At 42.9% G+C, this 27,811-nt stretch overlaps 1 protein-coding gene across 3 annotated transcripts in view; it reads right to left on the reverse strand.

Annotated features, from left to right (window-relative positions):
• LOC126414214 (major facilitator superfamily domain-containing protein 6) overlaps positions 1–27,811 on the reverse strand; it is a 228,131-nt gene that overhangs the window by 97,097 nt on the left and 103,223 nt on the right. For 2 of the 3 annotated variants that reach the window (XM_050083328.1, XM_050083327.1), the window contains exon 2: positions 4,861–4,962. In XM_050083328.1, coding sequence (XP_049939285.1) covers positions 4,861–4,921 — 61 coding nt within the window. In that variant the 5' untranslated portion in view covers positions 4,922–4,962. Of the gene's footprint in view, positions 1–4,813; positions 4,963–27,811 lie in introns of those variants that run through there. The other variant, XM_050083329.1, reaches the window with a different exon arrangement.

Raw genomic sequence — 27,811 nt, forward strand, 5'->3', positions numbered from 1 at the left:
ATTCAGTAGCATGAGTGTCTTCCTTCCTTCCTTCCTTCCTTCCTTCATACAGGGAGATTCAAAAAGAAAGAAAAGATTTCAGTTGTTCACAAAACAGAAAAATTGTGAAATATATAAACTCTCTGCGCTAATCACTAGACAGAGGAATGTTGTAAGATATATGTTTTCACAGACACAATACTATCATATACTGTACATGAGCACCATGTGTTGCTCGAGAAACATCGAAACTGTAGTCCATTTCATTCCGTACACGAATCAACATGTCCCTGTTTATTGAATCGACAGCTTCAACAAATCGGTTTCTCAAAACTTTAAGAGGTGAGACAAGGACAATATCTGATGATGGTGATGTTAAGACAATGCCGCACCTCAGGATTCCTTAAGGAGAAGCTGTGACCAGCCAATCTGACCTTTTGTACCAAGCAAGACGAAATAACGAAAAAACAATCATATTAATATACTAAGATACACGCCGATCAGAGGCAAGTGGAGCCCGGCGGGGGCTAGTCCTGTTGCGGGAGGTCAACCTCTACATCTAACAAATAGCCTCCCCCCCCCCCCTCCCCCGCTCACTTTAAAATACAAGCAGTATGTCAAACTCGCGCAGAAAGATAAAAATATGAAACAACATAATCGTGAATCTCTTCATCATCATCATCATCATCATCATCATCATCATCTCACCAATTCAGGTTCGTATTAGATTTGTACAGTCCACACAAAATTGTAACAGAAATATGGGACGATATATACCGACGTATTAAAGAGAACTTGTTGCAAGGTACCGAAATATCGATTTAAACCGTTGTATTGTTAACGCCACCACTTGTCGATGATTTTTTATTCAGTGTATCTACTATTCGAAACTACTTATTTATTTAATTGTATTACCTTAAATCAGTTTCGTCACACGCTAGAGTGCAACACGTGGCAAACTAGTGGTGAAATCCTCACGCCTCCAGCCGGAAAAGTCACAGAATTGAGAAGGAAACACTCTTGATGAATACTGGTATACTTCCACCCATCTCTGATTCCGTTATTTTGGCTCACAAATGCAAACTGTGTTGAAATGTCTGAGAAAGTACTTTGTTGTTCAGCTCTAAATAATTAGGTTTGAAAAACTAATGAGATTTACCCTGTTCACCCTAAGTATAATATAGATGTAAATATTTCACTATGTCACACCATGTAGCCTATCAGAGCTAACGTCTACTTCACTTAAAACTTCCAGGCTGTAAGACCGTGGTGAATGTATTGCCGTTTTACCTCCGAATATAGAACATCTGACGAATTCCCTATTACAGTAGTAATGGAGTCGAACTAGGATGTGTCCTCGCGCCAACATTGTTTGCCCTGTAACTCTCAGCCCTGCTTTATTATCTCTGAACAATGCGAGTTCACTGACCTTAACGACAGGTTTGACGGAGGACTAATTTAAAGGTGTCCAGGCTCCTTTCGAGAAGGGTCCGTCCCACCGAGATACTGAACTGCAATTTGCTGAGGACAGCGCTTCTCCAGCTCGCACACTGGCGTAGCCGCAACAGATTTGTTTCAGTGGTGTATATGAACGGTTTGGCTTAACCATGAACAGTCAAAAAAATAAAAAACAAAGGTACTTCTACAGCTAGCTCCTGGAATTGCCTTTCAATATCTCTACCTCCAGAACACCTTTGGAACACGTAGATCACTTTCACGGTATACGAAGTGTATTATCAACTAACCGCTCATCGGGAAAGACCGTGTTGAACAGAATATCTGCTACCCATGTTGCTTTCGGACGTCTCACAGATCGGGACTTCCTGAGTAAAGATCCGACACTATGTGCCAAGCTGGTGACGCATCGAGGAGTTGTTTCTACCCCGCTCTATGGGGTAACTTGGACGCTGTATCGCTGCGATCTTAAGAAACCAGAACAGAGGCTTATAAACATTAATCAAATAGGATGACTTAATTTCCAACACAACTGGTCCTGAGAAGGTGAAGATGCTCAGTACAGAGCCCACAGTCATTCGTCAACAACGCAGATGAATTGGGCGTCTCCGGCGGATGTGAAACGACGAGCTTCCTCGACAGATTTTGTATAGTGGAGCGAGCACAGGCAGAAGGCCCCGTGGTGCTACTCTGAAGCACTACAAGGATCAATTCAAGAAGAACCTAAAGACTATGTGAATGCGTGCTGTCTGTTCTTTAGGGCAAGTCCGAAACAACAGACACCAGCTGTAATGTTATGTACACTACTGGCCATTAAAATTGCTACACCACGAAGATGACGAGCTACAGACGCGAAATTTAACCGACAGGAAGAAGATGCTGTGATACGCAAATGATTAGCTTTTCAGAGCATTCACACAAGGTTGGCGCCGGTGACGCCACCTATAACGTGCTGCCCTGAGGAAAGTTTAAGTTTCCAACCGATTTCTCATACACAAACAGCAGTTGACCGGCGTTGCCTGGTTAAACGTTCTTGTGATGCCTCGTGTAAGGAGGAGAAATGCGTACCATCACGTTTCCGACTTTGATAAAGGTCGGATTGTAGCATATCGCGATTGTGGTTTATCATATCGCGACATTGCTGCTCGCGTTGGTCGAGATCCAATGACTGTTAGCAGAATATGGAATCGGTGGGTTCAGGAGGATAATACGGAACGCCGTGCTGGATCCCAACGGCCTCGTATGCCTAGCAGTCGAGATGACAGGCATCTTATCCGCATGGCTGTAACTGATCGTGCAGCCACGTCTCGATCCATGAGTCAACAGTTGGGGACGTTTGCAAGACAACAACCATCTGCACGAACAGTTCGACAACGTTTGCAGCAGCATGGACTATCAGCTCTGAGACGATGGCTGCGGTTACCCTTGACGCTGCATCACAGACAGGAGCGCCTGCGATGGTGTACTCAACGACAAACCTAGCTGCACGAATTGCAAAAAGTCATTTTTCCGGATGAATCCAGGTTCTGTTTACAGCATCATGATAGGCGCATCCGTCTTTGGCGACATCGCGGTGAACGCACATTGGAAGCGTGTATTCGTCATCGCCATACTGGCGTATCACCCGGCGTGATGGTATGGGGGTGCCATTGGTTACACGTCTCGGTCACCTCTTGTTCGCACTGACGGCACTTTGAACAGTGGACGTTACATTTCAGATGTGTTACGACCCGTGGCTCTACCTTTCATTCGATCCCTGCGAAACCCTACATTTCAGCAGGATAATGCACGATCGAATGTTGCAGGTCCTGTACGGGCCTTTCTGGATACAGAAAATGTTCGACTGCTGCCGTGGCCAGCACATTCTCCAGATCTCTCACCAATTGAAAACGTCTGGTCAATGGTGACCGAGCAACTGGCTCATCACAATACGCCAGTCACTACTCTTAATGAACTGTGGTATCGTGTCGAAGCTGCATGAACAGATGTACCTGTACACGCCATCCAAGCTCTGTTTGACTCAATGCCCAGGCGTATCAAGGCCGTTATTACGGCCAGAGGTGGTTGTTCTGGGTACTGATTTCTCAGGATCTATGCACCCAAATTGCGTGAAAATGTAATCACACGTCAGTTCTAGTATAATATATTTGTCCAATGAATACCCGTTTATCAACTGCATTTCTTCTTGGTGTAGCAATTTTAATGGCCAGTAGTGTAAATTGAAGGGTGCCGGAAAAAAGGGAAGGGAAGGGAAGGGAAGGGAAGGGAAGGGAAGGAACTGACGATATCAGCTGCGTCGGGGCTTTATGCGGAATCGGCGGCAAAGAGCGAAAATGTGTGCCGGACCGCAACTGCGCTAAGTCTGAATGTGGGCCGGCCGGGTAGCGTGGCGAGACAGTTCGTGCATTTATGATACACACTGTATCAGGATGGCGCAGCGGTTAACGCAACTGCCTGGTAAGCAGGTGATCCCGGGTCCGAGTCCCAGTCTGGCACCCTATTTCACTCGTCGTCGCCGAATTCGTACGAAGTCCCGAAGCACCTGATATAATCAGTTCCTTTCCTTTCTCCCCCTTCAGTTTAAACAGAACCTAAACAGTCTAAACACTAACACGAGTAATTGGTGAGCCACAGGAAAAGATCGTGCTAGCTAGCGGACTACTGCTATAGCTTCTGTTTCACATTTTGATCAGGTACACTAAAAACTGGAAAATAGGAATCGTCAGAGATGAAAACTTCACCAGGCCCAGCTACGCCCTCCACTCTCTACATGTCTAATCTATGAGGTAGCATGTGTAATGCCAGGATTGGTCTCTTAGGACATCGAAGGAATCTCCACACCTAAACTACGATGTATCGAAGGAAATACAGGAGGAAAATGAAAACTCTGATACGAGTGTCAGTAGATGACGGAGATCATTGATCAGTCAGAACATTATGACCACCGACGTACTGTCGTTATAAATCCGTCCATGCGATAGCAGCGTCATCTGAGAACCGGAAACCTCGTCCTGTACCCAACCCGTTCTCTCCTTACAGCAGCCACCAAGAAAACATATTTATCTATAGTCAAGTGTTTTTACAGATTTTTATCTTGACAGGTAAAAAATTTTAGAATGTATGCATCTAGGAAAAAGAATCAAAAGAGAGTTTAAGTCCAGTACCTGTCTTATCTGTGTCAAAGTTAAGCAAGTTAATTAATTAAATTAATTAATAATCTTTTCTTTACGACATGGAAGAGTTCATTTTATGCTCCTGGGACCCCCTATAGTAGTTTGAAAATATCTGATCGGTCCAAAGTTTATGAAATAATATTCTATTTTGCCAGAAAGGCTTAGCGCCATGATTTTAAATTAAAAAAAAAAAAAATCACACACACCTCTGAAGATCTGACGAAGGTCATTGTTAGCAGTCGTCCATACTTACAGGCCAAGAAGAAGAAGTAATGCGCCTTTACAGGCAGTAGTTTGTAGTTTATCTTTGGCATTGTGTCTCCAATCCATTAAGCAGTTCAGGGGCAGTACAAATCTGAAACAAATTACAATGAATTATGCAACAGACAAATAAGATTAATAACATTTTTTATGTTATCGACAATTCAAAGTGTTCCTATGGAAGGAAGAAGCTAAATACATTGTTTAGGGACAATAACATAGAAACTGGGCCGCGCGGGATTAGCCGAGCGGTCCGATGCGCTGTAGTCATGGATTGTGCGGCTGGTCCCGGCGGAGGTTCGAGTCCTCCCTCGAGCATGGGTGTGTGTGTGTTTGTCCTTAGGATAATCTAGGTTAAGTAGTGTATAAGCTTAGGGACTGATGACCTTAGCAGTTAAGTCCCATAAGATTTCACACACATTTGAACATTTGAATAGAAACTGGTGAGGAGCCAAAACAGTATCACTGAAGAGTTATTTGTTAATAATAATGGTGTCACTGCTGTTCAGAGCTTTACTTCATTTATAAACAAGACAGCGGCCAATTTTCAAATAAAACTGGCCTATTGCGGGTAGGACTCGTGCGCTGAGGGTTCCGTACAAAATTCAAAATGTACGTAAAACTTGCACCGTAAATATTGCGGAAACGGAAAGTGCTATTGAGGTATGGTTTTTGCAGAATGGATTGGTAGTCAGGCGCTCATATTGTTAGCCAATCAATAGATTGTAATAATACTTAAAAAGTGTATTTTTTGTACGAACATACACAATGAAACAATGCCTGTTGACATTAACAAACTAAAAGTAGGGTAAATTAGAAAAAAATGGCTCTAAGCACTATAGGACTTAACATCTGACGTCATCAGTCCCCTAGAATTAGAACTACTTAAACCTAACCAACCTAAGGACATCACACACATCCATGCCCGAGGCAGGATTCGTATGTGAGACCGTAGCAGCAGCGCGGTTCCGGGTTGAAGCGCCTAGAACCGCTCGGTCACAGCGGCCGGCGCGATAAATTAGAATGTCTGTTGTGTTTGTTGGAGAATTCTAGTGCGAATCGTTTACGACGAACAGTATTTTGAGAAGTTTCCACATCGACATTTGTGCAATACCTGTGGCAGCACACACCAAAGAACACACTACTAATGTGGGTTCTGACCAGTCACGAGACAACTGACCATCACAGGTTGTGTTCAAAATGACCACCAGCAACGGCAATACACGGTTCCGGACTGGTATAGAACGACCGCTGCATAAGTGCTAGCATTTCAACGGGGATGTTCGAGCAGGCTGCAGTGATACGTCGTTGCGTAACGTCGGGTGCGGTTGGTATGTCTTTATGCACAGCGACTTTCAGCTTTTCCCACACAAGTCTACAGGCGTCAAATCTGTGTCCAATACAACGATTTGGAAACAGTTTGTGAAGATATGCTGAAGTACTTCGTGCACTGTGAGCTGGGCAGCCATCATGTTGGTACCACAGGTTCCTCCTAGTCTAAAGCGGAACGTCTTATATCACCAGTGGAAGATGGCCTGTTAGAAGGCTGCAGTACTTGTGCGCGTTCAGTGGTCCATCTATGAAGAACCGGCGTATGAGCTGATGGTGCACTATCCCACATCACACGTTTACGCTCCATGGACGCTAACGTTCCTGCTGACAAAGCTAACGTGGACTATCCACAGACCAATAGTGCATGTTTCGGCGGTTTACCTGGCCATGGTCAGTAAATATGGCTTCATCATTAAACAAGAAACGTGACGCATCTGGAGTATCCTGTCGTAATGCTTATGTACAGAAGTTAACATGATTCTCATAATTGTTTCCATGTAGCTCTTGTTAAGGATGAAATTTATGTCGGGGAATGCGTAGGACACTAGCCTGACTCAAGCCACTTCCTCGTGCGATTTCGCGGGAGCTAACGTGCGGATCAAGTGCAACATCAGCAAGAACATTAATTTCCCCCCTCTTGTCGTCACTTGTTTCCTTCTGTTACGTTATCTGGATGTTAGACTATCATTTTCACGTAAATGGTTGAAGAGGTTAATAAATAATTGCCGAGACGGTGATGTACATTGAGTATCTTTGTAATAATATTTAGAAAGTATGCTTTTTGTGCAACCCGTTTATCGACTGACTACCAATACACTCTGTGAAAATCGCACGTTAATAGAACTTACCATTTCCTCAATATTTGCGCTGCAAGTTTCACGCGATGCTTCTTGTATATAGTTTATCCATCTGGGAATCGAGAATCTCAACCATTTTTGCCTGTTTTCGATGTATATACCGGCGGGGGAATTCCAAGACCGTATCAAAATATCTACAGTAGTTCCCCAGACTACCCCGGACAGACAAAAAGAAGAGAGCAGGGGACTTCAGTTTATCTGTGTAGAGAGGAGAATCATTAAGACTTTATTTACTCACTAAAACATGACTACAACATACATTTTATGGCTGCATGCAGTAACGCTCGTGTACTACGCTTTTTGACGCATGATGAATTCAATGTCTGTTCAAATGGCAAAAAGATATTTTTATGTGATATAATTACTGTTTAACATATTTCAGATTTTTTACTTGTACTAATAAACTTTGCTTCGCACCGAATATCATGATTCTAAGTTTCCGTGTATCAAAATACGTACCATAAATGGCCGTGTCTTTTGATTGCATTGATTTAGAAACTTAAAAATGTTACACCGCCAAGGGACCATAGACCTTAATAAGTGGCATAAATTTGAACTTTTTAGTCTACCTGTTCATAAGATAGTAGGTTCTTAACAGTCGGTCAGACAACAAAACGATCCTGTAAGGGTTCTATTTATACCAAGTGAGGCACACAACCCTAAAAAGAAAACAATCAGGGCATTGCAACTGCACAGTTTCATACGCCCTCATCCGTTACAAAACTGTGTCCGAAATTGTTTTCCGTTCACAAATATTTTCATTGTGAGAGACTTCTGGAGAACTCACTGGCGAGGCCAACGGGCGATAACCCTCTGTATCGCGGTAGGCCAAGGCAGCACGAACAACAAAGCTGTCTTGCGTTATCTTGCTGAAAGATATAATCACGGAGGCCTCTAAGATAACCAACAAGCACGAGGGCCTTATTACGTCAGAAACGTAACGACTAATGTTCAAAATGTCGGCTATGCGAACCAGAGGTAATCGTGTTGTGTGCTCAGTGGCTTCCCTTATCAGGCAAAATGTAAACGTCGTGTGACTCGGGCCTCCTGTGGGGTAGACTGTTCGCCGGCTGTAAGTCTACCGATTTGACGCCACTTCGATGAGGATGAAATGATGATGATTAGGACAACACAACACCCGGTCCCTGAGCGGAGAAAATCTCCGACCCAGCCGGGAATCGAACCCGGATCCTTAGGATTGACATTCTGTCGCGCTGAGCACTCAGCTACCGGTGGCGGACCCCCTTATCAGGTGATAAGGAAGATGCTAAATGAAATCTGGCAACGTCCGTTCTCTTCAGATAAGTCGATCGTAGCTCTGTATGCAGAACAGGGATTCGTCTGGGCAGACCAGGCGTTGCCAGTTGGGGGCAGCACTTCTGGTGCCGCGTCAATGGAAACCACAACGATGACTGCTGTCGTGACAACCCTTGGTTCCACTCATCGTCGCACTCTCCGTGTGGAGGATTATCGCGTTACAAACAAGCCAGATTTCTGACTCAAAGGCACGCGATGTCAAGGGCGCCCGTACCCGGGGGCAAGGAATGGTAGCGGCGGGAACCACCCTCGCTCTCAGGGAAAGGAAAGACTATGGTGTAGCCAGGAATTTTTCTTTAAAGAAAATTATTTAAAAGTCTGTATCACACAGGTTTTAACAGACTTTGAACTAAAACCTGTTTAAGAAGCCGACATTCGTCTTCCAAAACATTAAAAACACTCGACACCCCAGGTCCGCCCCCACTCCCACCCCTTACAAATTATAGTACGGGCGCCCTTGTATGATGTGACTGCGCGATAGTGAATAGCCGAGCGAACAGTCTGTTGTCTCGGGCGTTAGTTGTGTCGGTCCGCTATGACACTGGGTGGGACGATCCCAAACCAACGCGACCAGCAGTGCCATATATTAGTGGACAACATTATTGCACCAGAAAGTGAGGGCGCTCCGGTCGGCTTATCGCGAGTGAGCGTGTAATCGAGGCTGACAGTGTATGCACAGCTGACTTGAAAGCAGTGATCGCATGATGCGTTTAGTCACCACTGCACTTGTTAACTGTAACGTCGCCGCGTGTTTCCGATAGCGGCCAAGTGCAATAATATCTTCGCTAAACAGTGACGGCGAAACGCAGTCTGTATAGGCCACGAATCTGCTGCTGCTGCTAAATGCTCTCTCATACTGTCAGCCTTGCTTACAATGCTGATTTTGTCAAGGTTTTTTGTCTTTAAGAAATTTACTTCTGCCTTTTAGTGGTAGTGGTAATGTTCCTGGCGTTTCGTTGTGGTCCTGTTGTTTATCAGATTGAATTGCCTGGCACTAATGTTACGATTAGGAGTTTGGGTGTGGATTTTCTCATGTTGAGGCGTGGCGCGGTATACCGATCCTGCCTTGGAGGCGGTTAAGTGGGAGATGTGTCTCAGAGCTGGATAGTGACAGATGGTGATGCGAGACTGGACGCGCACGTAGTTTGTGTATCAGCCGATAGAGGACAATATTGGATAATGGACTGATTTAGTTTCGATTGTGCCCACTAGAGTGCACTAAAGTGATAGAACGTTTTTCATAAACTGTTCTATTTTCATAAAGTGTTATTATGTCTTTTTGTGTAGGTTAATTGTTATAAATGTATTTTAGCAGTATTAATGATGCGTGAGTTTGGTTTAAGGTTAATATGAAGATAATTGTTTAACGAGTTATGTAGTGGGATTTAGTGCGGGAACATTTCGAGGAAGTATGGATGTAGACAAAGGGGATTTTTGTAGACTAGATTTGTAAAGTAAGTTTATGGTAAAGGGAAAATTAATTCAGATATAAATAACAATAGTAAATAACTTTATGCATAAACAAAACTTCAGCTTATTAGATAATTAAGTCGGTAAAAAGTGCAGTCGTTAGGTTTACTATTTTGCGATTGGTTATTGATGAAAAGCGCGGATTGACGCGGGAGAATGTTGTTTTGCTATTGGCTGTTGAGTAAACTGACCAATGGTAAAGCAATATTCTTCGCGCGCCTTTCTCTGCTGGTAGAGAAGACTTAATGAAACAGTTTGGACGTGCGCAGCAGTAGTTCCGATGGAAATGATAAGTTGCCGGATCGAGCAGTGTTTCATACATCAAAAGAGTTGTAAAGTGACGGCATAATTATTCCAATGGGTGTGTAGAAATTTCGGAATTTTTAAGTGAATTTTATGACGAGAAAAGACAAATTCCGCGTGGCGTATTGAGCAGGTTGGTGGCTAAAAACTGTGGCTGCATTAGGTACCGACAGACTTGATATTTGGCGAGCATTCTCAATAAAAAAACAGTCCGTATTTTTGTAGGTATTACGTTTTCGGGAAATGCAACTCCATAAACTTGCTAACGTGAGTGAAAGGGATAGTGAGTGACTGCGTTAAGATTAGCACGGGCTTGGCAGTGATACTTGTTCACCTAAGTTTCAGAATATATTAATTAAGGACAAAATTTCCAACCTTTCATTTCGTGTGAAAACTTTCTCCCGAAACGTAGATTTAGTGACTTTAATTGCAGCCTGGTTCACGTCGAGGTACTGTAGGTTTCACTCGGCTTCTCTACTGATGATCAGCTGAGACAATGTTCACAGGTAGGTGAAGGTTCGTCGTAAAGGGACGGAAAGAACCGCGCCGCCGCAATGTGACAAATTGTCAGTTAACCATCTGAGGGTTGTTATTCGGAAATCTCTTGGGTTCTAGTTCCCTAGGGAGATTATTAACTCTTTTGGTGAGTACCGGCCTCTTTGCTAGATTGCTTCGGCGAGGAATTGAATCCTCACTTATAGCGTCAATGTTGATAGCAGTGTGCGGGACTGCTGTGGGAAAACGGTTGTCTACATGTACAAGGTCTGTTCAAAAAATTCCGGAACTTTGTCCACAAAATTTTTCTACGCTCACCTTTTACTTATTATGCATCGTCTCTTTCCAGATACTCTCCTGCAGAACAGGTATATCGCTCCCAACGCCGTTCCACTTCCGAAAGCAGTCTTGGTACGCCTCTTGCTGGGTCGCAGAAAACACAGACAGCGAATTTTGTTTTATCTCGTCTATTGTTGCAAAATTTCTTCCTTTCAGGTGGGTTTTCAACTTTGGAAATAAAAAGAAAGTTCGCAGCGCCCAGGTCTGGAGATAACGGAGGATGAGGCAAGCACAGTGATGTTTCTTGTGCGACAGTCGCGCACCAAAAGGGATGAATGTGCGGGTGCGTTATTGTGATGCAAGAGCCATGAATTGTCTCACCACATTTCAGGCCGTTTCCTTCTCACATTTTCTCGAAGGCGCCGCAACACGTCCCGATAGTACCATCGATTAACAGTTTGTCCCTGTGTCACGAATTCATGATGAACTGATCCTCAGAGTCAAAGAAAACTATCAGCATCGTTTTGACATTTGATCTGACCTGACGAGCTTTTTTTGGTCTTGGTGAATGTTTCCCGACGTTATGTCAAGATTGGACCTTGGACTCAACTTAACAACTGTAGACCCACATCTCTACAAAAAATGGCTCTGAGCACTATGGGACTCAACTGCTGTGGTCATAAGTCCCCTAGAACTTAGAACTACTTAAACCTAACTAACCTAAGGACAGCACACAACACCCAGCCATCACGAGGCAGAGAAAATCCCTGACCCCGCCGGGAATCGAACCCGGGAACCCGGGCGTGGGAAGCGAGAACGCTACCGACATCTCTACACCAGTTACGATTCCCTTAAGGAGTATCTCATTTTTATTTGTGCGATCCAAGGGCTCTTCAGAGGTTGTGAGGCGAAGGTCTTGCTGGTCTTGACTCATGAGTCGTGGGATGAACTTGCCGGCAACACGAAGCATTCCAAGATCCTCTGTCATGACACGTTCCAATTGAAATGTTACATTCTTCAGCAATCTCTCGGTCAGTCAGTCTTCGATTGGCACGCACAGTTTCCTTGACATTCCTGAAACGAGCGTCGGTGGGCGTCCTGAACGAGAGTCATCTTTAACTTCCGTCCTGCCATTTTTCAACAGTGTGAACCACGTGTAACGCCGAATGCGGCTTAAGCACTCATCACTACAGGCTTCCTGCATTATTTGGTGTGTCTCTAAAGGTTTTCTTGAGTTCAGGCAAACTATAACGCAGACGTATTGCTCCTCTTATTCTGCCACCACGAAATTGGCAAACTGTGAGAGACGTTGTACTCAATGTAAAACTGAACAATAAGTAACAGACATACAACAATGAAACTTCCGACAGTTACACACCAAAGACAGACGTGTGCAGGGACGCCAACCGCATTTCTCTCCATCACACCATTGGCGCGAAACTACGAATGTTCTGGAACCAATTTTCATCTGGCTGTAGTTGCTGGAATAAATATCTTCAACCGTTTTTCTTAAGATTGAAGGAATTCACCGACTGTAGAGTAGGTTTTCCACAACTGTTAACTGAATCATATCGCAAACCTCGTATGGTTCGTTTCAGAGCTCTGTTTTTGATTGCGTATAGTATTTTAACGTGAGTTTTTGCAGCGTAGCCCCGTACACGGCAGGCAAATACCAGGATGGGGCGTACTGTACTGCAGTACACTCTTGCCGCAATGCTCGCTGTTATGCTGCTTTCTCTCCTTAGTAAGGCGTAGAGTGCGTGGAGCCTTTGACTTGCTTTTACCCTCAGGACTTCCGTGTGCCTTTGCCATAAGAGGCGCTGGTCTAAGTCACCCCGAGGTATTTTACATCAGGCCGTCGCTCAATGTTGCGTCTGTGGAGAGAAAGGGTGAGGTGTGGGCGACGACATGGTAGCCCCTTTCCTTTCCTTTCCTGTGTATAAACATTACAGCTTGAGTCTTTTCGCTGTTCGGAGTCATTCGTCATTTCTCGGCCCTTCTGTCTTTTGTGTAGGACGTTCGGTAGTCGTCTTGTGACGAGGTTCCTGTTGGACCTCTGAAAGAAAAAAGGCGTTTCACAACATGATCGTATCAGAAACAATTAGCATTCAGATATAACTTCTGAATGAGAGCTACTTTGCATAATCTCCCTTTACGTATAGAATGTATGTGGTCTAAGTCCTGCTACTTTGTGCGGTTGCGCTGAAATGCTAGTAAACTTTATACGAATTTGACGTTTGTTGCATGCCGTCCTCATGACGTAATTTTAATGGACAGCACTGTAGACAAAAAAATACAAATTTTGGAAATATGTGCGGTACAATGGACAGACATTTCAGAAAGGAAATTGGCAAAGTGTCAGTAGGATTCGCACTGTGAGCGTTCCGTACAAACTTATTTATGTACATAGATTATCTATCCCGGAAATCGAGAAAGTCTACGACTCCTGTCTGTTATCTGTATTGATAATGGCACGACATCGGTACCGGGAATTCCAAGACTTTCGAGAACGTCTTAAGTTTGAAGTCGGATGAAATATGACAAAGATTTTTCGTGTTATTTATTAACAAATTAACACTTTCCGGATTTGTTTCCTTTACGTGCACTGTTAAACGTTGCTGCTTTCCAAATTTCATGATTTTAGGCCTACTCTATATTGATGAGTGGGTTTGCGAGTATCAGAATATGTGACATAAATACTGCATTGACACAGAAGCTTAAATTTTTTTGCGCCGCCGAGGGACCGTTGACCTTAGCATTGGACATAAATTTCAGCTTGGTACCTCTATCTGTACCTGGAAAAAAAATGGGGCTTTAACAGATAGACAGATAGATAGATAGGCAAACAGACACAGACAACAGAATGATCCTATGAGTGTTCAGTTTTTACAGGTTGAGTTAGTGAATCCTAAAGCCACGGGAATGAAGTTTTGAGGAGCAAAGCCCGACCGCACACTACGAAGTGAGTCGTAGCTCATTAGCAAACAGTAAGTAAGAGGCTGGGAGCTGAGGTGAGTCTTCTTAGGGCTGTGAAAGCTTCTACCAGAGCAGACAGATTAATAAACAACGAAATTAGGGAGGACGTAAACTATTTAGTGCAAGAGACAAAATTGATAACAAAACCACAAAATGGAGGGAAAATTACGACAGAATGAATTGTGACAAAGAAATCCACTAGGTCGAAGAAATCTGTCAAGGCCCGGAGATTGGTATCTTAGTAGACAAAGGCTTAGTATGTGAAGCGCACAAGAAGCTATAGCGGTGAGCGACACACTTTTTGTGCAGAAACGACGTAACAAGTACGACAGTTTTTAGATAACGTCTGTAGACGACCGTGATTTCTAAAATACTTAATTTTTTCCCCTAGACTATCACAGGTTACCGACTTCGACCGACTGAGACGTTCATTCGAGACGACCCAAATCAGCAGTCTGAAAATACGTTTGTGATTGCATGGAAAATAATAAACATTTTTACTGGAAACGTCTTAGCTTGTAGGTTCGCTCATCTTGTTTTTGTGCTGTATGATTTGTTTCCAAACACGAGAATTTCTCACCGAGAACACTACGGAACTCCCAACAGCTCGCTTTGGGATGGGCCCAGCATTCGTCAAAGACTGCCTTCCAACGCTGGAAGAACAATTGGGATATGAAACGTGATCAACGAAGAGCAGGGATGGGCAGAGTGTCTCCAAATTTTCGTCCAAGTAACAAATACTTTATTCACGTTCACATGCGAGCAATCCTTCAGTAACAAGGTGATAAGAAATCTACTCCTTCCTCGGAAGGGCCTTCTGGAAGTTCGGGTGGAAGATAATCCCAAAGACGGCTACCAGCACTGTCCACCACATGTCGCCATCCGACTGGCTCCTTCATCTCCGCCAGTCGCCTTTTCGATTTAGATAGATGTCATCCCGCGACAAAATGAAAGTATTTTTTGCTTTATTCTTAGCAAGAGAGCACAGAAAATTACCCAGATTTAATCCTAATCTTCTGAATTTTTTTATTCAGTTTATTATGTGAAATACATTGCAACAAATATGCTCAGCGCATATCACTACGCGACTACAAACACAGGGTATTTCTTTTTCTTCCTCCTCCTTATATCTTCGTTCCTAGGCTAAAGCGTTTTCTCTCCAGTCTACTTGAGGTTGTCACTCCATCTTTTCCTTGAATGCCTATATTACTTTTACCAGTTCAGTTTGCTTCTAATTCGATCCATAGATGTGGTCATACATTCGTTTCTTTGAGTGGATATGACCAGGTTTAGGTTTCTGGCTACCACGTTACGTATATGTAAAAGTTTCTGCGGGTTATCTTCACTATTTGCCTGCAGAACTGCTGCTTCAGCGTAACCAATAATTTTTATTTCTTCGTCCCCCATTCTATAATCACTACGACCAAGATCTTTCTCATCACCTCGTCCACGACTATATTAAATAGCAATGGGCTCAAAGAGTCACCTTGTCTAGTACTGGAACTGCCATACAGCTAGTTAGCCTGGAACCAATTTTCATCTGGCTGTAGTTGTTGGAATAAATATCTTCAACCGTTTTTCTTAAGATTGAAGGAATTCACCGACTGTAGAGCAGGTTTTCCACAACTGTTAACTGAATCATATCGCAAACCTTCTCTCAGTCAATAAAACAAAAATAAGCTGATCTGTTGCACTCAACAGACTGTCTAAGAATGACTACTGTATCTGTGCATGACCTGCCGGATCCTCTGCAAGGATTTAATGCTTTTCAGTTTTTTCCCTATTATTTTTGTTACGAGTTTAAGAACTGAACTGAATAGATTTATCCCTCTGTGATTGGACGGGTCTTTACCGTCTCGTTTCTGTACTTGAGAATAGTGATACTAGTTCTCCATAAACTTTGAATTTTATCAAGGGTTATAACATGGTTACCCAATTGGCTAACTATATAGTTAGTGAATATCCTCGATACTTCAGTAATTCATTGGGAATTAATTTTTTCCCTGAAGATTTCACATTTTTTTAGCAGACTTACAGCGTTTTCTATCTCTGTATGCGAAACTGTTACATCACCGTTTACTTTTATGTTGATCTCTTGATATCGTTCCGTTTTTGGTAGTTTTTATACCTTTAAACAACTGATATTTTTTCTTTAAACAGCTCTATTAAACACATAACCCACGATTTCTATTTATATCGTTCACTTCCACAATTTCATTTATTTCTTTCGTCTGTTGTATCATTCTCCAAATTTGTTTCTGCTGCCCATGGAAGACATTTCCTACATTTAAAAAAAATATTTGCCAGTGTTTCTTCTTAAAACGATTCACCAGTGATTTTGTCTCATTACGAGATCTATGAGTCTCTGTGTGTTTTATATTTCAAATAAGCCTATTTTTTATACATTTCTCTAAGCTATGTGTATTTCAAGATGAGGAACTCTGTGTGATGCCTGTGTCACTGCGCCGATCCGCGAGCTTACTGCTCAACGTAATACTTTTTACTCTGCGGTGGCAGGTAATGGTGTCCTGGCGCTGACCGTGACCTCGCCCTGGAACACTACTTGTTGATACAGGTCAGCGAGCGGCAGCCACAGCGCTATTAGTTCGACGTGGTGATCCTGTCCGCCCGAGCGCTCACCCGGTTATATTACGTATCGGCGAGCGACGTTGCTCGCAGTCAACTACCAGTACAACTCGGCCTAGTATTTCACCTTAACAGAAAACTAACAAGCGACCAAAGTCGTCATATATTACCAGGCTTCTAATTCTGAAGTGCTATTCCAGTTCTTAAGACAAACGTTCCTTGTTAGTAATTTCGTCGGTCTCCACTCGTGGTAGAACACACATGACAGAAGTGACAATCATTGGATAGGACAATTGTCACTGATTAAGAATTATGGAACACCCAATCGTTAACTAAAAGTACTCCAGCGCCTCAGTTCTGGTAACCGTATAACAAGGCAAATGGGGATCTGGAGAATATTTGATTAACGCTTAATAGACAATAAGACGTTGGCTCTGAAAAAATGACGCAATTTGGTGGAACCGTTATTTTGCTTCTTGAAGAATGCCGATGATTCCTGATAGTAAGTCCTCGCCATTACAGAGAGGATAGTTTACATCTCCTATTACAATGAGAGAGAGATGAGAATAAAAGGCAGTTCGGGACAAATATAAGAAAGATGTGACGAGACAAAATTACCAGCATATCAGTTACTGAACATTTATCAGCAGCAGCCTTTTACCTAGTTCTGGCGAATACGAAATTCATTATACAGGACATGGGAAAAATTGGCTACACCAAAAGCACAACTTATTGCCATGGTTAATATGGTCTAGCAAAACCGTTGCCGTTCAAAAGAGCTTCCAGACGTCTCTGAATGGTTATATAAGGGTCCTGGACAATTTGGTCTTATTCAAAAAACGTTGAAACGTGTGTGAATTCCTAGAGGACCAAACTGCTGAGGTTTTCGGTCCCTACACTTACACACTACTTAAACTATCTTTAACTTATGCTAAGAACAACACACGCACACACACACACACACACACACACACACACACACACACACACACACACACACACCCGTGCCCGAGGGATGACTCGAACCTTCGGCGGGAGGGGCCGCGCAGTACGTGACATGGCGTCCCGTTCTTCCAGGATCTATTTTCGGCCGCAGCGATGTCTAAGATCTGATGTTTTACCGAATTCCTGATATTCACGCTGTACACTTGTGAAATGGTCGTACGGGAAAATCTCCACTGCATCGTTACCTCGGAGATACTGTTATGCCATTGAGTGACAATACAGGTCTCCTTAGAGGCTTTTGTTTGTTTGTGAGAAATTTTCTTGTTGACCAGAGAAACGTTATGCACCAGTCTTACGGGAGACAAAAGTAGTCAATACGAAACTTATAGTGTACATTTAAATGACCGATCTGTTTATGACTTACGTAGAAAAGAAAGGCAGGTCAAACAAAAACTAAGGAAAAATTGTTTTCTGTAATTTAGCGCCAGCCGAGGTGAAGTTTTGCTAAAATGCCTTATCTATTCCGAAATTCAGGTAATTGCAAAGTTCGTGGTGTGATCCGTTTTTGCACGCCTTAGAGTTAGAGAAGACTCGTTTTAAAATTCACCACACAATTGAAATCAGATCAAAGTCAATAGAATGGTGCCTCAAATACTCACCAAAGGACGTTTTCAAAACAGTCATGTCCTACGATAACTAACACCAGTTGTCGTGGATGCTGAAAACAGCGCGTGGTACTACTGTTGCGCGTGCACGTCACCGACAGTGTCGGCTGCTGCAAGACCCTTGAAAAATTGTTTTAGACTTTCACGCTGCGTATAGCAAACCAACTGCTTCAGCCCTCTGGAAAAGGAGTTTTCGACCATTTTCCGTACAGTCCAAATACTGCACCAAATTTTGTTTCACAAATGCCCACGCAACATTTGGAGGGGAGGGGGACTTTCTAAGGCTAAGGCAACACGGGCGATTTTTAACGCAACAGTTTCACGGAATTTACGGCAACGTTTCCTTACCGCAGACCCATGGCTGTACCACGTGTTAAATAACGCAACGTTTTATGCGTAGATGACGCAGGATTGGGAGCGCACTAGGTACACGATGTGTTGCTATCGTAGTTTCCTTTGTGGCACGGTCCATTGGGCACCGACTGGAACGAAGTATGCCTATCGAGAACTGAGAAGTACTATCACAGAACTGAGGGTGGCATCAAAAGTGATTATTTCGTTATTGGTTATCAGACGACGATATCAGAAGAAACAGATAAGGTGGTGAATACGTCTAATAATGTAGAACGGCCTGGCATTGGGAAGATCATAATGAACACGAAAGTCTGAAATAATTCACCCATCGCTCAGTGGCAGTGACTTTTCTTAATTACAAAATGTACTTCTCTATAGTACTAATGGCTGTAGCGGATGCTGATACTGTTTCGCGTACAGTGATGCCGGAACGTTTGCAAGTTACATTGAGCAGAAAATCTACTCAGCCATCTTCAATTTATCTTTACCACAACCACTTCAAAAAGGACCCCAACCAAATTTGTATGTCTTTGAAGCTTTTGCACTTTGTCAAAAAGTAATGTGGTCGTTTTAAAAACAATTCTAACACTCGAAAAAACTCTTCAGTTACCAACTCAGCAGAACCTGAAGCTTTGTGGAAAGTGCATCTGTAATACTAGCCAGTAAGTGGCGCATTTCTCACTGTCTTCTTTATGTTCATGCTGAATTTGCGAATTCCATAATCAAAACATATTGCTTCTTACACAATTTCGTCAGAAAAATGGATGGATCTGAGTCTAAAGACACACTATCCTGTTCTTTAGAAACTGTATCACCTTGTGTGGAACTAGGGGTCTCTAAGTAAGACAAAATATTGCGGCATCTTTTACTTCAAGTCACGGACTACTTCCCTGGCGAAATGAGTGCTTATAGCTGCTGGAACTAAACTGCTTTCCTCACAAAATGAGATGTAGCTAAAAGTCTTAAGACTGTTCATACTGTTTTAGTTATACACCTAATTACTAGTCAAACGTACTTCATATAGCCACTTAGTATCTAGTGAAACTGAGATAGCATCAATGTGCTTATGAAGTTATTATTGCCGTACCATTTCAAGAACTGTAAGTAATACTACAAAAGGTGACCTATTTTACTTCTTTCTCCTGTTTTCTTATTTTACAATCTGTGTCCGGAAATTGCTTCGCATACACTCGTCCATGGAACTTGTTTCTTATAACGATTTTTATAATCAGTGTTGCGAACATAAGTTTACATACAACTGTTTATATATGTGGAGGGACGGGAAAGGAAAGGGATCATAGATGTTAGCGACATCGAAACTTTACGCGGAATCAGCTGCGACGAGTGAAAATGTGTACCGGATCGGGATTCGAAAGCAGGATGATCTGCTTACTGTACTCCGCTCATTATAAGAATATACCTGATGCAAACAAACACAAGCGCTATGATTGGTCAGCAGCTGCAACTCTCGTAAAGTGGCGTTGTTCCGCTCTTGGAAGTAGATCCAACTTAGATATCTTATTCCCATGTCACTGCAAATGAAACTTTAAAGACATTTTGACGTATTAACAGCCATCAACGTTTTTCTTAATCACGCTTCAGCTACGTAATGTTTATTTCAAAAACTGTGTACAGTCACAGCCTCCGTAAACGCTACATGTGCTCTGATTGTCTTGCTGTTAATACGTACTGTGAAAATGGATGACACTGCTTCGCGCTTCGTAGTTAAACATGCGCGCGGAATCCCGTTAATGGCGAGAAACAAGTTGTTCTTAATGTTTTTCACAACCTTACAGAGAAAAGTCAGCTCTCACATTTTTTCGAGAAACACTGTATAATAAATGGGGAAGCGGCAGTACGAATCTGGTTGTGATCTATAATTTTTTCGGTTTGAATACTTCGATCATTTAAATACGAAATTCATCAAATATATGTTAATTAAATCGTACTTAACCATCGTTTTTCAAGAAAAACACGTCTTCTAGTTTCTAATTACATATCGCACGCATATTTCCAGTTTTCATTGCAAATATAAATTATTAAGTATCGATATTTTATAAAAGACGGTTAAAGGTGGCTGAAGTTAAGAAAACATTACACAATCATTTTTTTTGGAGAAAAAGTCAAATACTCTATTTGAATGTGCACATTGGTTTGTAGGACAGATGTGGTCTCACGCCAGCCAGAGTGATAAGCGTCGTAGAAACATGGAAAACGATTTTCACAGCGACAAGCGCACTGTACAAATGCTGCATTTTTACAGTTGTACCGTACCACTGCTATCTGAATCCAATAGAACTGATCTACAGCCAAGTTATGGGATTTGTCGCAAGAAATTACAAGATATTTAAGCTGCCAAACGTTCTGGAACTGATTCACAAACTTTTGTCACATGTCAACGCCGAACGACGGCGAAATGCAGGACTGCACGTCATAAAAGAGGAACAGGAGGAGGAAATGTAGACTTTTTGCTGGCTTGGGATTCTGTTGCTGCTCGTCTCGTTATCAACGTAGCAGTACTGAAATGTATTCCACGGAGATCGATATGAAAAGAGTTCAGAGATTACCAGACACTGACTGTAATACCTTCAGTGGCTTTAAATACATGGGAAATCTGCTATGCGGTAATACGCCACGCATAGCTCATGCAGAAGAATTACCCTTTTTTTGAAGTCAGCAATTTTCACCACTCTTGTTTTTAATTGCAGAACTATGTAAGTTAGGATCGAGGGCACGTTATGTTTTCAGTCAGGTCACCTAAGAAGCGTATCGCCTGAGTTATGCCATATAAAATTTCCTTCTGTTTAAAAATTAAGTGACGTTCACAACTTTGTTGTTCTCCGCTCGTCTCTTTTTACGTCTTTGCCCCAACTGTTCACATCACTGCAGGTTAGCTGGATCACTTGCCTGGCCAGTGCTGTCCAAATTAAAAGCGCCGGTAAAGTTATTGCCCCATATCCTCGCTGACTCCAGGTACGCGTAACGCACAGCATAAAACGTATCCTCAGTGTCGTAATTGACTATAGTAGAGAGAGAGAGAGAGAGAGAGAGAGAGAGAGCTTGGCTTTCGCTCCTCATGAAACGAAATCCAATGAGGTTCCAGCAGACTTGGAAGAATACATGGTGTAACTTTTACATGAGGTTTATTCTTATGATGAACGGAGTATTGCGTCACCCGTACACAGCGTTTCTCGCAACTGCGCAAACTATCTCGGCACGTCATTCACAAACCCACATTTCCATCCAGCGCCACCTATCAGCAATCCCTGTCCATGCCCTCTATGGTCGCTACTTGGGGATTCCCGCAAGAGGTCGGACGTAATTAAGAATCCGCACTGATGGAGATGGATTCGTTGCCCATCGAGGCGAATCAATTATATGAATGTTTAGTAACTGTGCCTTTGGACTTGTCCGAAAGAACAGACACTACGCATTCATATAATAAATACGAGGTTTGCCCAGAAAGTAATGCACAGCATGTTTTCTTCTTCAACAATTCTTTATTGAACATAATGAGAACTACACACAAAAAAGAATGATGCTTTATCTACACACCCCATTTTTCCACGTAATCTGAATCGCGTTCTATGGCCTTCCTCCAGTGCGAAACAAGGGCGTGTAAACGCTGTCGGTACCAATCCTTGTCCTGGTAGCGAAGCCAGTGCTTCACTGTGTGGATCACCACCTCATCGTTCTTATATTGTATTCCAGGTGTGACAGCCGTGGATGGTCTCCCCGACCGCAGACTTTGCACAACCTTTTGTGAATATTCCCCATTGTTTCTTTCTCTGTAGTGAGAAATTCAACGACGGCACGTTGCTTGTAACATGCATCACCCACAGACGCCATTTTGAAACTGCTCTCCAGCTACGTTATCTGTCGGAAGCGACTGAAACTTGGCGCGCTCACTCAGGAGACTTCAAATAGTAGTCTGCCCCAATAGCAGAACGGTCAGAGCGTTGGAATGTCGCGCACGGGGGCCCGGGTTCGATTCCCGGCTGGGGTGGGAGATTTTCTCCCCTCAGGGACTGGGTGTTGTGCTATCATCATCATTTCATCCAAGTCCGCCCAGTGTGGCGTCGCACTCAATAAGTCTTACACTTCCCGCCTGGGAACTCCCGGCCGCTGACGCTTACATTTTCAAATAGTGCGTACGTAATGTTTCGCATTCGTAGCATTGCTTTCGGCTGAGAAAAAAAAAAGCAGTGCATTACTTTTTGGGCAACCCTCGTATTTGAGCTTTTTCAATCCTCATTATAAGCACTTCACCGTCAATAAAACCCACTGTGAGTGTCGGGCACCCCCCCCCCCCCCCCCGTACTAAGGTGAATGTAGAGCAACCCTCAACAAATCTGGCCACCAGCAAGGTCTGAAAAATAGGCCAGCGGTAGCCGCTGGCCGCAACATTGCGTTATTTGATGTACGTGTAGCCGCTACCATTTGCGCCTTCTGTCTCAAGAAAATGACCACGACCCCATCCATCTGCTGTACGATCTTGACAACGCGCCTGTCGTTAATTTCCGTACTGTGTAGCCACGTCTTATGCAACACTTCGTGGCTATTTCTTGCGTTATTTATCGCACAAAAGTTACGTTAAGAAGCTCACGTGTAGCCTTAGCCTAAGATACCGACGCTGAAGAGGGTACGATTACGTGACAGAAAAGCTGGTGCAATTGTACGACGTTAGAATTAAGAAGCTTGTACCCAGGATCTAGAAATGTATATGTCGCATCCAGGGGCGTGATGAAGCGGAACGGCCGCGGCAGTGCCCCGCGGCCTCCGGCAGGAAAATCAAAGAAATGAAGGGAAAAAAAACGAGGAAAAATTAAAATTCGTCTTCTGTCGTTCCCTCCGCAGTACACACGTCCACCTGCCTAGAGCTAACTAAATTATAAACTGAACTGCTTCTAATGATTGACGCGCATTCTCAACTGACCTAAGATATTCTGATGACTTACTTGAAGAAAAAAAAAACAATGAGAACAGTGGAAAAATGAACAGAGCAGTGTGAAGGCAACTGTCAGTGGAGGAAATATATAAGGTACAACGGGGACACGCCTTGCAGCGGGAAGCCACAAAATCCTGTCTGATTACCCTCGGGCCTTGGAAACCACAAGCGGATACTACAGTAGGTTAAACACATGCGAACAGTTTTATTCGGAAAAGGAAACGCGCGTAGCTCAGTGATACCTGAGTTTTGGTTATGAACAGGAAACACTGAGAGCGTTTACAACTTCTTAGGCTACAGCGTGCTTCCCTAACATGATTCAGAAACTTGAGCTGTGATTCTTTCGAGGTAAAGTCACTAAAACTAAAGCATTAGCCTGGAACATACGATGCCACCAATGCATTTTAAGATTTGTTGACCCTCTTCTTACTCTGATAAACTTAATCCTTACGGGTAAGAAATGTTATGAACGAACTGTAGCAATAGCTTTCAAAAGAAAATTTTTTGTAGGACTTTGTTGTCCTTTTAAAGTAAGATATGTGATAATGTGTAGCGATCGGTGTTAAAATATGATTACATCCTAGAGCTTTGTTAGTCTTTTAGTAATTCAAAGTAATGTACTAGAGCATGAAAGCTCGTAAACTTTGAATATTAGGACGTTCAAGTTAGTGATGGGGACAACTGAATAAAGACAATCGATTTTGTCTGTTGGAAAATAGTCGATTCATTCCTTTGTAGCTTTTCAGTGAAACCATAACATATACTTAGAAGTACAAAAACAAACAATACAGTGGTGTGCATAAAAGTGTGTTGTGAAAAACATAAGAAATGCATAGTGCTACAGATAACTAAAAATTAGACAAGAATTATCGATGTCTAACGGAGAAAAACAACGATGTGCTAGCAGACGGCATTTCCCGATGTAAGCGAGAAATAACCGAAAATCACCGTAAGTACAACTCAATCTTAACGAACTGTTTTTCGATATAAAAGCAAATCAGAATGTAAATAACTTAATTACAGACCACTGATGACTGTTTACCTCAATAAAGCGAAACGCGCCTGGTGAAAAAAAATTACGCATTCTTGTAGTTGCAACGACAGAACAAAAATACCCTCAACAATAATATTTGATAACTGATTCCGTCGGTTGCAGTTTTACGCAGCGGTTGGATGTTCGTTTCTTTCGAATGAAAGCAATTTGTGGGGAGCAACCAAAAGAAAAGAACCAACACAGTCTTTTTCATTTATTCAAGTGGAACAGATCTGTAGTTTTTCTGACTGTATTTTACTCATGATTTCAACTGACACCACTCTTTTTGTAACGTTGCATTTAGCTAGTTCTACTGAAAAAAAGGTGTGTGTGTGTGTGTGTGTGTGTGTGTGTGTGTGTGTGTGTGAATCGTCCCGCGCGCTCCACGTCAGCCTCCTGCTGCCGTTGCGGCGGCCAGGAGTGCAACCGGCGCGAGGAGGTGGCTTAGATCCCCGCACAACACTACACTGTGCCGGTGACAGGCGATCGGGCCACCTCCTGGCGACGGCTGTATTCCTGGCTCTCGGAGGCTGGCGGCGGCGGCGCCACGTGCCCTGCCCCCGGACTTGAGTAACCGTTACGCTACGGTCGCAGTGGCACCGGTGGATACCGACGATGATCTATTCAAAGCAGTGCGCCTGTCACTGTAGCCGATCTCGTCGCCCGATGACAATCGTTGGAATTCAGACGAATTTTTTCTCTTCGGTCAAATCGACCGACTTCCTCACACACTGTGAGAAGATGTTAACTTGAGCCCAAGAAAGTGTGGGACTGCTACAGTCGCAGGTTCGAATCCTGCCTCGGGCATGGATGTATGTGATGTCCTTCGGTTAGTTAGGTTTAAGTAGTTCTAAGTTCTAGGGGACTGATGACCACAGCAGTTGAGTCCTATAGTGCTCAGAACCATTTGAAAGTGTGGGTTTTGTGGCATTCTAAGGATGAAAAATGTCGTACTCGGGATATAGTTCTGAATATACGGACTGAAAGTGTAGGTTTGTTAGAAACAAGTAAGCAAATTCTTTATCGGAAATTTTAGACGAAAATTATAACCTAATCCTAATAATAATAATAATAATAATAATAATAATGCTTGACGCAGGTGAAATGCCCACAGACTTCGAGATGAATATAGTACTTCCAATTCCAAACAAAGGTGTGAAAATCACCCAACTATCAGTTTAATATGTCACGTTTGCAAAATACTAACACGAATCCTTTACAGACGAATGGAAAGACTGGTAGAAGCTGACCTTGGGGACAATCAGTTTGGATTACGGAGAAACGTAGGAACACTCGAGGTAATGCTGACACTATGACTTCTCATAGAAGATAGGTTAAGGAAAGGCAAACCTACGTTTATAGCATTTGTAGACTTAGAGGAAGCTGTTGACAATGTTGACTGGAATACTCTCTTTCAAATTCTGAAGGCGGCAGACGTAAAATACAGGGAGCGAAACGCTATTTATAATTTGTACAGAAACCACATGGCAGTTATAAGAGTTAAGGGATACGAAAGGGGAGCAGTGGTTGAGAAGGGAGTGAGACAGGGTTGTAGCCTATCCCCGATGTTATTCAATGTGTATATTGAGTAGGCAGTAAAGGAAACAAAAGAAAAATTTGCGTAGGAATTAAAATCCAGGGAGAAGAAATAAAAACTTTGAGGTTTGCTGATGACGTAATTCTGTCAGAGACAGCATAGGACTTGGAAGAGCAACTGAACGGAATGCATAGTGTCTTGAAAGCAGGATATAAGATGATCAACAATAGCAATAGCAAAAAGAGGATAAAGGAATATAATCGATTTAAATCAGGTGATGCTGAGGGAATTAGATTTGAAAATGAGAGACTTACAGTAGTAGATGAGCTATTTGGGTAGCAAAATAACTGATTATGCTCGAATGAGAGAGGATATAAAATGTAGACTGGCGATTGCAAGGAAAGCATTTCTTAAGAAGACAATTTCGTTAACACCGAGTGTAGATTTAAGTGTCAGGAAGTCCTTTCTGAAAATATTTGCATGGAGTGTAGCCATGTACGATAAACAGTTTAGACAAGAAGAGAATGGAAGCGTTTGAGATGTGGTGCTATAGAAGAATGCTGAAGATTAGATGGATAGTTCATGTAACTAATGAAGAGGCACTGAACAGAATTGGGGAGACGTGAGATTTGTAGTACAACCTGACTAGAGGAAGGGATCGGTTAGTAGGACACATTCCGAGACATCAAGGGATCACCACTTTAATACTGGAGGGACGAGTAAGCAGATTCATAAGAATGTAGGTTGCAGTAGTTACTCCGAGATGAAGAGGCTTGCACAGGATAGAGTAGCATGGAGAGCTGCATCAAACCACTCTTGGGACTGAAGACCACAACAAAACAATAAGAATAATAATTTGTTCAAGTGAAAAGGGTGGCGTATCTTATATTTATACTACAGAGGACCTTTTTTGAGCTCTGGTAGGTGGGCATTAGCTGTCTAGAAATTGTTACTGCTTACTGGTGTTTTTCTGTCAGCTTGGTTGTGATTCTCTTCTATAAAGTGGTTTGCAAATGTGTGTGTGTTTCTACTTTTCAGTGGTTTGTGTGTTCAGAGTATCTTATTCTAGACTTTATGCTTAAATTTTTCACACGTGTGCTGAATGACAGTCATTGAAGGTTAAGTGACGCATGGTGCACAATTTCAAACAAATATAGCGAATCAGAGTGTTTGTAATCTTGCTATTCAGTGTTACCACGAATCATATCGAGTGCGTAACAGAATGTGTCTCACTTCATGTCATATATTTGTAAAACTTGTCTGGTTATACTGATAACATGACAGTGTTCAGTACTCGTCACGTTCTTTCCGACATAGATCTAGCTCAATCACACGCATTTGGCGTCTTTTTAAAAGCAAACGGCGCAATGAAGCGCTCAGCCGCCCCCCCCCCCCCCCCCAACTAGAATGGCTCTGAGCACTATGGGACTCAACTGCTTAGGTCATTGGTCCCCTAGAACTTAGAACTAGTTAAACCTAACTAACCTAAGGACATCGCAAACATCCATGCCCGAGGCAGGATTCGAACCTGCGACCGCAGCGGTCTTGCGGTTGCAGACTGCAGCGCCTTTAACCGCACGGCCACTTCGGCCGGCCCCCCCAACTAGTCAAGGTCCTGCAGGCACCAATCACCGGTGGTGACTATGTTTAGAAGTTATATTCAGATACGTACAAAGGCGCTGATAACCATAAGAGCCTGAAGCACATCGTCATTTGTGAGATCGTAGCATTTATGCATCCTTCTGACATCTATTGAATTTATATTGAGTCAGATTTATCTGTGTTGTAGACTGAAACTGTGTACATAGACATTCATGAAAAGCTGCCTCATCGGTTTCTCTTATAT

The sequence above is a fragment of the Schistocerca serialis genome, chromosome 1 (genome assembly GCF_023864345.2).
Source record: "Schistocerca serialis cubense isolate TAMUIC-IGC-003099 chromosome 1, iqSchSeri2.2, whole genome shotgun sequence".
Taxonomy (NCBI): domain Eukaryota; kingdom Metazoa; phylum Arthropoda; class Insecta; order Orthoptera; family Acrididae; genus Schistocerca; species Schistocerca serialis.